Genomic DNA, 12,232 nt, shown 5'->3' on the forward strand with positions numbered 1-12,232 from the left:
GTGAAAGGGCTCTGAAGAACCCTGTGATACATTACGCTCAGTGCAGAATCCTAATGACCCTAAAGAGCCATTCGCTGCCTGTGATTCAGCAACGATAATGAAGTAATTCATCAAAGCCAGACACAAATTATAGGCCAAAATATTGTGCATTGTGATCTGCGAGCCATTTCATTTGTTACCTATTTCAATGTTGTGTAGGCAGTCAATGAAATCCAAAACTCTGACTCACTATTTGGTGTGTTGCAATAACACAGTGTCTTGAAAGACCCAGTTTTTCTGCTGTATTGCATAACATTTTAATTGGGATGGAAAGTGTTCCTACTCTGCATTCATGTCTCACTCCCGTGTGCTGACAAAAGACATGCCCTGAATTAACCAGACTGCAACATGTACCTCCTTTCCACATCAATAAAATATATTAAACCAGCACAGTGTTGTCGTTCAGTTCACTTATTTATGGCAGTAATTGTGCTGATGTAATACATTTCATGGAACTGATGTTTACATCTGCATTTTATTTTATGGCGAGCAATCAGAGTGATTAATTCTTGACTTTGTTGGAGGTTTATTTAATCTTTGTATCTTTTTGGCTTGGGATTTATGGCCTTTTTTTCCTTCAGCTGAAAACAAAAAATGTGATGAATGAAATTTGTTTACAACCATACTAAAAGTAATAGGTGGCATTAAATCAATTAAAATATACTGTTGTTGTCCGAAGAAAAACATGTATCTCCATTTTTGTCGATTTGTACTTTACTACATCGTCTGAACACGGCAGATGTCCTTTACACTGTGTGACAATTTCATGATGCATTATAATAGAATATAAAGAGTTACTGCAGCTACTATCAAGTATGGACACTGACAGTATTTTTATGTATTATTATATATTTTATATGTTTCCTATACACTAAATGCAATTTATCAACAGACATTTTTAGTCTAATGAAAGAACGATAAACAAAATAAAAAATGCTGTAACTGAAACCACAAATCTCTCAACTTTATGGCCAATATGTTCTGAAACAGTCACTGCTTGGATTCTCCAATTACTCATCAACTGTGTAATGTCTGAGCTTATGTTGTAAGCTCTGCACATGACTTTCTGTTCTCTATCACAAAATCAATCAGTGGTCAGATGTCATGACAAGCATTGTTCAGCCATATGCCTTAAAAACTGATTAATATCTTTACTACTTTTTACTTTCACATCATACTGGCTTGTGTAGAGATTACATGACCAAACAATGTGAACTCACTTGTATGAACTTTTTGGACATTCATTTCCAAAACCGTTATCCCTTGTCCTTGAACTTTACTTCTGACACTCCTGCTAGGAAACATTCTCCTGGCATCTACCAAATCCATATTCGTCCATCAGACTGCCAGATTTTGATAAGTTGCTCATCAGCCCAAAGAAGCCATTTCTTCTTGTTACAGTGACCGCTGCTGGGAACTGGATCTTTCCAATATATTTGGAATTTGCATAACTATTTTGGCACCGAATATGTGTGTCACTCACTAGGCTCATTGAGACTTGTTAAGGAAGTCATTAAAGAAATTTAAAGGGTGTATTTTTACCACTCAGCTGCAGATGTTATGTGATTGACAGTTCAAACATTTCATGCAAGAAAACTGTAGTGACTGCATGTGCTTTGGAGTGAATACTGAATGATTCCCCCAAAGCTACATGTGTCAAGTGGATCTGAATGGAGCTAAGCCTGAATCCCTGCTCACCAGTTTATCACTGAGTCTTTATTGCTTTACATCTTCATGGCACTTGCACGCACATAAACCCAGAGAGTGACACAAAAGGTTAATTGCTCTCACCCCAAGCAATAAATTATTGTTGAAAATTAGAGGTCAAACATCAGAATTCTGGAAGACTGGAAAGTCAGGTTTTGCTTCAAACACATCGTTGACAATTGGCCAGACTTCAGCAGAACTGAATGTATTTGGATATGTTTGATTATTCAAAGCAACACTAGCTAGTATTTTTACCTAAAATACTGTTTTAAAATCATTGTGATGCTTTACTTACCTTACATTTTTTATTCTTTTATTGTTGCTCTGGGCATAGCACATAGTGCCTCCTTCTTAATTTCAGAACAGTGTTCTAAAATAGATTTTTACATTGGAATGGAAGGGTACACACAGGTGCAAAAATACCAGATCTTACGTAGTGCTGATTTAAATAATAAAGAACAGGAAATGCAACAAGCTTCTAAGACTGAATGTTGAAGCAGGGGAAAAATATTCCTAAATATAATACCTCTGAAAACTGAAAGCAAGTCTTCTGAATTGAAGGCTGTAAAAAATCTGAAGTGGCCAGTAGATCTACAAAGAAAAAAAAGTTTTTTTGTTGCTTCTGGTAAATATAATTAGATTTTTCTGGTTGTTTATATGAGAGTGGAATATAAAACTTTTGTTTGTCCTGTGTTTCTCCTGTAGAACATTGATGTGACAAACTTCAGCAGCAGTTGGAGTGATGGCCTGGCCTTTTGTGCCCTACTACACACCTACCTGCCTGCACACATCCCTTACCAGGAGCTCATCAGCCAGGACAAGGTACCACGCACACACTCGCAGAAAAAATACCTTAACAAGATCTCATCAGCAAAAAAAATGTACCATACACTTACACACACACACACATGCCTTACTACTGGCGCTTTTTCTACTGCTTTATACCTGCTCTTTTCTATGTGGTTCTACTCGGCTGTACTCTCTTAATCCCTGGTTGGTTTTTCACTGTAAAGCCCCCTGTACCCAGAATGTAGCCAGTGACATTGCAAACCACGTCTCTAGCTCACTGTGTATTCGTGTGTGGTTGTGTTGTTGTTGTTGTTTGGGAGTGAACACAGCTCCACACATCAGTTCAGAGTGATCAGTCAGAGTCTGAACCTCCTTAAAACACTCTACAGCATTGTTTTTATGAGCTACCACTGTGAGTCTGAAAAAACAAATGTGATATCTGCTGTAGCTTGAAGATTTTACACATGATGAGTTTGTGCTGATTATTTCCATTTCACAGTGTAGACAAGTGTTTCTGGCCAAACAGTGCTCTGCAGTGTTTACACATGTTTAATCCCTACACGGCTTGCTTTCAACCAGGCACAAGCAGGGACTTAAAAAGTACCCGGTTCCAGGGACCAGGTCCCAGATTTGCTTAATGGAAAAGCAAAAGAGCCGCTGTATCGATTAGGGACAATGCAGTGGAAAGGTACCATAGGAGCTCATCAGTCAGAAAAAAGTACCACACCTTCACACACTCACACACACTTTACCAGACAGGACAATGAACTAGACGCAAATAAATGAAAACATATTAAATGGTTTTAATCTGACACATAAAAAAGTTCCTTAACAAGAGTTTACCAGCTAGGACATGAATAAAAATAAATTAATTGATTTTAATATGGTGCTAACTTCCTCCCACAGTCCAAAAACACACGTTGCAGGTGGATTGGCGACTCGAAAGTGTCCGTAGGTGTGAATGTGTGAGTGAATGTGTATGTGTGTGTCTGTGTTGCCTTGTGAAGGACTGGCGTCCCCTCCAGGGTGTATTCCTGCCTTGCGCCCGATGATTCCAGGTAGGCTCTGGACCCCCCGCGACCCTAAAATTGGATAAGCGGTTACAGATAATGGATGGATGGATGGATGGATGGATGGTGCTAACTTTAGCATCTTTATAATATTTCACTGTGGTGTTTACAGAAATTATTTAAATGAGATTGTAAACTTAATTGTATTGTGAAATATGATATGCAATGAACTCCTCAATGCTTGTGTGCATCACAGATGAAGCGACCTTGCTCTGAGCGCATGTTTTATTTATGCACATCTCTGTTTGAAAGGCTGTGAGTTAATTTCAGGTACGCTAGTTCTTGTTAACATTATTAATATGAGCTTCTTCCACGCAAATTGTATTGTTCAGCCAGGCCCTGATACCTGACACCGTTTGTATTTCAACACGGCCTTTAAAGCCCTGGAGCTCTATCGGTTTTAATGAATGACTTGCAGGTTTGAGGGGGGAAAAAAAATAAAAAATAAAATATATATATATATTTATTTATATATATATATACACACACACACATATTCACACACACACACACACCACAGATGGCATACGCAGGGATGAACACACAAATGCACTCTAAACAATGAGCTTCAGTACCACATAAGCATGTAAAGGACATGAGGTTACGTGTCCCATTCCCAATACAGTGCTGATTAGCACAACAGGCTAATATCCAGTTAAATTATTCACAATGATTCATTCTTTAAGTGCATTGTGTTTGTGAAGGTTTCTGAGAAATGCTAATGGAACCTTTAATGGAATGTTCCTGCAAGGGTCTCTGGAGTATTAAACCCCTTCTGCATGCCAACATGTAGCAGTCCATTTCTGTGATGTTTGTTTAATTACAGAGAAATCACCAGCCATTCTGTTTCTATGTTCTTAAAAAATGGTCATAGTAGTAGTGCCATCAGTCACAGCTTGTAAAATCTCTTTAGAAAAGTATGAATGGGTGGTCTAAAGCAGCTGTACAAGCTTTAGTATACCATGCCCACCACATACATCTTAGAACAGTATAACTGTGTCCCCCTGGAGTGACGGCGCAACTCCAGTATTTTTGGGATGAGTTGGAGTAGTGTTTGTAATCCAGAATTAAACATCTGACTAATGCTCTTGTGACTGTATGCCATGAAATACACATAGAAATGTCCCAACATTCTAGAGGAGCAGAGGCTGTAACTGGGAAAAACCACATGTTAGTGCCATTTTTTACAGAGAAAAGGTTCGATGAAAAGCAGATGTCCAATAAATGATGCATTTCTGTAAAAGTTCACACTGCGGGGAAAGTGTGGAGGCGAGCTAATGATATCATGGTAACGTTAGCATTGTCAGTTGCTATGTCAACATTGTTTCACTGTATACAGGAAACTATGTAGTGACTATAGAGTACTGTAGGGAGCAATTTTTAAATCATTTACTTGTTTTGACCAAAATGGAGTCATCAAAATATGCATTTGGGCAATAACAATGAATCAGTGATTACTGTTATGAATTTGCATTAGTGTTTACAGTAGTTTGCTGCTGATTATTATGATAAAGATGGAAGCAACACAAATGAAGAACTTTGTGGTTTTTTTCTACTGACTCCTCTGGCACAACACCTCTGTGGCGGTTTCACTCAGTGTGAGCCTCAAAACGAGTGCTGATTTCTCTCAATGTGTACCTCAAAACGAGCCCCGGTTTTACTCAGTGTGAGTTTTGAATGGAGCACTGGTTTTACTCAGTGAGAGCCTCAAAATCAGTGCAGGTTTTTTCCTCAGTGTTAGTGCCTAAAATGAGCTAGCGCATGACATGGCTTCGATTTGAAAATAAGTCAGGGCCATGTAATGCTTGTTGTGATTGGTCAGGGTAAAGCTGACGTGAGCTTTACTCATCTTAGGTCCACCCATTGTATATGGAGAAGAGATCAATACACATGTACAAATTTACTATTCAAAATGGTTCTGAAGGCATTGTTGCCTTTGAAGCAGAAGGAACCTAACTGGTTACCAGCAAACAGGCAGGGATGAATGTGATTGGTTAAAATGCATTGGGTGGAGATTTTTAAATACTGTGCCGTAAGTCAGTAAAGCTCTGCCTAGACCCTCAAACTGCCTGATCTGACTGCTAAAAATGTCTGTGAAAGAATAAATGTTCAGTATAAATTATTTGTTTTGTAAATTTATTTCTTTTTCATGCTGCTAAAAAAATCTCTGTATTTTGTTTTACTTGAATGATGAGTAATGTAACTTGTTGTGAGCAATACTGGTAAAAACCGCATACATTTATTAGACATTAGGAAGATATTCAACAGAAGTAATTTATACATTTACATTGTGGGCCCTGAGGAGCCAGATTAACACGGATGTAGGTTCCCTGGGCCTTTAAAAAAACAGAGTGAAAAATTGGGTTTACAATGTATGTAGCGCAACCAGTGGACTGTAGTTTAAAACTGTAGAAGTAATTTCAATTTTTGGTGGACCAATGTATATCAGCAGAATTTGGCTAATAATTGCCTCTAACATTCAAAGTTATATTTTGATTCATGCTATTTTAACAGGATGATCAGTTTCCAGTCTGACCAAATGATAACTAGGGTTATCTGTGTCATGATTTTGACCAAAGAAAGTACTGGAAAGATGCAAGGAATTTCAAACTCATTTCTAATCATTTATTCAGAAGGTCAGTTTCAAGTAATGTTTTTTTAACCCTGTTAAAACAAACATTGTTAAAAAAACATGGTTAAAAACAGTTTGAATGATTACTCAGAACAGATTAACAAACATAAGTTTCCTTAAAGTCAGGATATTGCCTTATCACTTACTCTGAAATTCCCTGGAATGAATGTTTTCCTGGATCATCTTGACCTCTACCACAGTTAGCCAAGTGCATGACCGAACTTTCTGCTACCTTTAAAATATAAATAATGCAAGTTTAATAACTATTCTAGTTGTCTGTGCTCTCATTGACCTTTGATGGTCATCCCAGGACATAAGAATATGCTCTGTGGCTATTTATTTGGATTTGTGGGTGTGGATTTGTGTGGGCTTGCTGCATTTATATCGTGGTGCATTAGCTGCAGTATGCATGGGTGTTTATCGTTAGTAGTTTGTTTATTTGTTGCCTGGTTCATCTCTCTGTGTGGTAAATGACCTCTAATCCTGCTGTTTGTTTTTCCATAGGGCCGCAATCTGACCCTGGCCTTCCAAGCGGCGGAAAGTGTCGGAATTAAACCCTCACTGGTGAGAAAGCGCACGCACACACCACAACAGCACATGTTCAGATAAATGGCTCAATGATTTCAATAACTGAAACCAGTTAATTTTAGTAAAACTATGATTAAACAAATTATGGTACCACTCCACGAATTATATCAACAGTGATGATAGAAAAATAGATGACACCATAACAACACAGAATGAAAAATAACAATAAGAATGTTATAATAGAATTAAAAATCTTACAATATAAAAAGTTATTTAGTGATTAAATGGCAATTACAATAAATAAAATATACATAATATCTTTTTTGTTGTTTCCCAATTACTTAAAATAGTAGCCTTTTTCCACATGCCCCATAGTGGCCATTCTTAAGTACACTGGCACATTTTATTCCCCTCAATTTAATCTACTGATAGAGGAATCGGAGTGAAGTAAAGCAGAGTATTACCATGTGTTCTATTATTCTTTAAAAAATACACAATATGCATTTGAGGATTTGGAACATAGTTTGGAGAAGTAGCTTCTCTTTATATTCATTAACAGCATCTATATATTAGTTATCCATTAATTTGTGTTTTGTTGTTCAAAATGACAAAAAAAATGTAACTTATCCAGGTGTTCACGCACACAATGTCACAATATTAAAACAGAACTGTAGATGAAATAGCAAACAATTGGGCCACTGCAGAAAGAGGTTAAGAAATGTATTACCCTTTAAGTATATTATAAGACTGTGGGAAATAGGCCATGATTTTAGGCTTGTATTCTTAGAATATGATACACTGATTGCTGAAGATAAAAGGAACAAACAAGTGAATCTTAACATCAGGAATAACTACCACTCGGGGAGCTGCCTTTCAGTATAAAATCTTTTTTAAGAATTAGAACTCACACTCAGACAGAGCAATAGCTCCTAAAATTGTGTACAGTGTCATACTGTATATGCTCATCAATGAAAAAAAATCACTTTGTGATTAAATGGACATTACAACTGCAGTGATAACTTACAGCTCTGTGCACAGTCATTAGCAATTGCTATGCATAAAATCAGCAACAGTACCACAATATGAAACAGTACACAATTATACAACATCAGTATTCATTCATTATCTGTAAGCGCTTATCCAGTTCGGGGTCGCGGTAGGTCCTACCTGGAATCATTGGGTGCAAGGCAGGAATACACCCTGGAGGGGGCGCCAGTCCTTCACAGGGCAACACAGACACACACACACACACATTCACTCACACACTCACACCTATGGCCATTTTAAGTCGCCAATCCACCTACGAACGTGAGTTTTTGGACTGTGGGAGGAAACTGGAGCACCCGGAGGAAACCCACGTGGACACAGGGAGAACACACCAAACTCCTCACAGACAGTCACACCGAGCGAGACTCAAACCCTCAACCTCCAGGTCCCTGGAGCTGTGTGACTGCGACACTACCTGCTGCGCCACAGTGCCACCCATAACATCAGTATGACATCAGTATGCACTGTAAATATGGGTAGAATGACCAATGTAATTCTCCTGTCTGTTTAATACGCATGGAAATTAACTGTATTAAAAATGATGTAATAATTGTTAACAATGAATGATCTAAATAATAGGCTTTAAATGGTAAAGTTTGCTAAATTTGTAGAGTCAGAAGAGTTTTTTCCACCAACTCTCATGTGTCCCTCAACATTAGCTTTAACTGGCTCCTGACATCTATATCCTTGAGATCCCTCAAAGAGACAGACTAGTGACAGTTACAATGACATGAAGCAGAAGACTAGTGCTGGAGTGATGCCCAGTGGAGCCTGAGAGCCTGACCAGTCACAATCATTGCCTCTCTGCCTCGGGAAGTCTCCTTTTTCTTGGGGCGGGGGGAATGGTGGGGTGGGCTGCTGTCCAAGTAATTTAGGGGCCATTCAGATGTCAGAAATATCACTACCTTAAATATGCATACATATGCGTACATTTTACGCATGAAGGTTCTGTTGGTTTGACTTGGCTCTTGTGTGACTGTTATCACTCTGTCTCAACAGACTCAAAACAAAGTCACTGCTGCGTTTGTGAATGTCCAGACATGATGCAGAGCTAATTTTCGGGAAAGGGTGCAGTATCCAACTTACTGTAACAAAATGCTCCTGAAAGTTCCAGAGTTCACTAAGACTAAACACTTACGCTTCTACATCACTGACACTGTCACTCGTACAATTAACCCTGGACACACGTCCCCTCCACTTTTTGAAATGTTGTCTCTAATATTTTGGCAGTGACATTTTGTCCTTGTTGCTTTTTGAAATTTTCAAATTTGTCCCTCACTTTTGGAAATATCAAATTTATTCATATTCACCTTTTGAAATGTCCTCCAGTTAAAGGAGTTAAACACATGATAATGTCTCCCCTCAATTTTGTCCCTTACAACTTTTTTTTTTTAAACTGCCATAATTTTGTCCGACCACTTTATTAAATCTTTTTCTCATCCACTTTATAAAGGACCCGACTTAGATCAATTCACTTTTTATAATGGACAGGTTTGTGCCTGCTTCTTTTCGCAATTTATTTTGTCCCGACTACGTTTTTGTAACGTCTAATTTTGCCCCCACCATTTATTGTAATTACAGATTTGTGGCCAGTAATTTTTTGTAATGATAAATATTGTCCTTCACACTTTTCATAATAAATGATTTTGTCCACGCATTTTTTAAATGATTCCATGATATTTTTGAAAACATATTGTATTCAACATCAATAGCTTGCAGCTGAAGCATGACCACGAATCAAACCATGTGGGAAATGGTCTTCAGTCATTTTTTTCTCCATTAAATTGAGCGTGGTAAGACACCCTGATGGATAATAATAAATAATAACAGGTCTGTTGTTAGTGATATGTACTGAAATAATGGAAGTAGAAGCTTTGCGTTTTGTGTTTGTAGTTGATCAGTGCTAACTGACTACAGTTTTGTTTAGTTCATTTTTTAAACGTGATTGTCTTACTGCTTCCAGCCGAAGTGTGAGGTTACAGTATTTCGGATATAAGTATTTACATATTTAATTCATACCTACATTTTTTTTCCATCTAGGTCTCTAGCGTTTTTCAACATAAAAGCTTTGCCCTAGCAGGTCATGAGTAATCTCACAGGTACATAATTACTGATGTGTACTTTGGGATTCTTCGGTTGGATTTTTCTTTTCATGATCCCCTTTGAGGTCATGTTTGTTCCTAAAACACTGGTACCTCCGAGGATTAAAGGGCCAATTCAGGTTTAAACATCCTAAAGCTACCGGGAATGATTTATTTGTCTTCATTTCAGGAGGCCCTGCTCTAGTAAAGAGGACAGTGTTAATGCTCAATTTACCAAAACATATTACTGCTTTTCTCAGGAGCTGATTACACTCACCTGACATACGCCACCTGACACAGACACATACACGTTTTACCCTTCATCCTTCGGAACACAAATATGAGTTATGCCCTTGACTATAAAGCAGCTCTGTGCTAAAATGTCTGAAGATGTGTGTGTGCGTGTGGATTGAAGGTGTGACAATGTTGATGATGAGATGAAACAATGAGCAGGCTTGGCACACTGTGTTTAGCTTCCATTAATACACTGCAGATTGTAACCTGCCACATATAAAATTCACATCCTCTGTGTATTTTGGTCTTCAACAATGAGTAGAGGAAGTGGAGTTAATGCCTGGAGGAGTGCCTCAGTCTACGTTTTTCAAACAAAGTCCCTATAAATGTGTTCTCTGGCTTTAACCCTAAGAGGTCTAATGTTATTGTTGTTTTGCTAAACATTATGAACGCAGGCATTTTAAATTATGTTTAAATACGTTAATGCTCATTGTCACCCTAGAGCATCAATTTTATTCCTCCCTGTATTAATATCCTCAACCTAAAAAATCTTATAACAAGTCAGCTTCAGAGCCGTTGATTTTGTCCATTTAAGGTGGAACATTATTTTAAATAATAAGTAATAGAAATAATTTCAGCGTTCTAATGTCAGTCTGCACGTTTGCTGTTTGCGGTATTTAAACAACCAAACAAATACACAGAAGCTGATAGATGAGTTTAAGATGAGTTTATAAATGCATTTATTCAAATAGCCTCATGTGTCCCTTCAAAGAGGCATGAGAATCAAATCAAACAAAGTCAAGTGAAATGTAAGAGGAGGCCTTTTAAGGCATATCCATGAGGGAGTAAAAACTGTACGAGGAACAAAAGCAAAGGAAAATGACTGAAAAACAGGAAAATGCATTCAAATGCTTCTCCTCCCACAGGGGGCCTGTTAAATTAGCTTTGAATGTTTTATGAGGCTGAGCATTTGGGCTCACACTCCTACTGCCCGGTCAAGAAAATGTCTGCAGGGCACAGTCTAGAGGTTAAATCACACTGGGGGATGTGGTGATTGGTCAGTCTGGTCAGAAGAATACAGGCCAGACCAAAGATTATTCTACATTTCTTCCCCAAACACAGAGTGGGTTTTATTTTTTTTAGAAAAACAGCCCTTGGGTACTTGGACACAGTTAAAGCTCCAACACAACTCTGAATAATGTTTAAATCAGAGTGAAAACATCATTGTAATGTTAGTACGGTGCATGTTATACTGTGGGCATCATTTAAAAGATGCTGAAACAGGAATTAAGCAGTGGTGTGAGCTCCTAACACAACAGCCAGGGCACAAAGGGCTGTAAAATATATAAGTGATAATTTGCCAAAAAAAATCCCATTCACACTATTTAATCCAAATGTAGTCGATCTGCCACATGCTTGGGGCCACAAGCAGTTACATGATGCACTTACCTAATGAACTGTTAAATTATACAGACATCAAAATATTACTGGTAGAAATGAAAGCTTAAAAAAGAAGCCAGAATGTCTTATAGATCAGCCCTAAGGCTAACATTTATCCATTCATCTTCTGTAACTGCTTCCTCGTTGTCTGGGTCATGGTGTATCCACAGCCTCCCCAGAATCACTGGGCACAAGGCAGGATCACACTCTGGACAGGACAAAAGGCTACAATTTAAGGCTGAAATACAATGCAAAGTTGAGATCAGCTTTAACATACATTTTCTGTTCAGCCTTGTAAAACTTTTGAATTAAATGTAGTATTTTTACCGTAAAATTACAGCTTCAATATCACTGAAGAGCTTCACTGAGCTGTAAAAGGAAGAACAGAACCTCGGTCATTGCTTCTCTGGGCACATTTTTCTTGAATTATTTATCATATTGTCATTTCACCCCTCTCTCTTTTTACTGAATGGTACAGTTTGATTCTGGCACAGCTGGACACGTGAAAGTGCATGCTCTGGGAATGCTCAGCTCAGCTGTCAGTTGTTCTAACATGAGTGCTACCACTACAGCCAAAAGCAGACTTGAATTTAGTTGGCTTGCTGGGTTTTTTTTTCATGGGGCCCAAGATTTCTAGCAGCTCCCTTGACTGCACTATGTAACTT

The 12,232-nt window shown here is 38.1% G+C and overlaps 1 protein-coding gene across 4 annotated transcripts in view; it reads left to right on the plus strand.

Moving 5' to 3' along the window:
- specc1 (sperm antigen with calponin homology and coiled-coil domains 1) overlaps positions 1 to 12,232 on the plus strand; it is a 117,737-nt gene that overhangs the window by 101,910 nt on the left and 3,595 nt on the right. For all 4 annotated transcript variants that reach the window (XM_066658577.1, XM_066658576.1, XM_066658578.1 and 1 more), the window contains 2 exons: positions 2,452 to 2,568; positions 6,742 to 6,801. In XM_066658577.1, coding sequence (XP_066514674.1) covers positions 2,452 to 2,568; positions 6,742 to 6,801 — 177 coding nt within the window. The remainder of the gene's footprint in view (positions 1 to 2,451; positions 2,569 to 6,741; positions 6,802 to 12,232) is intronic.

The sequence above is a fragment of the Hoplias malabaricus genome, chromosome 2 (assembly GCF_029633855.1).
Source record: "Hoplias malabaricus isolate fHopMal1 chromosome 2, fHopMal1.hap1, whole genome shotgun sequence".
NCBI lineage: Eukaryota > Metazoa > Chordata > Actinopteri > Characiformes > Erythrinidae > Hoplias > Hoplias malabaricus.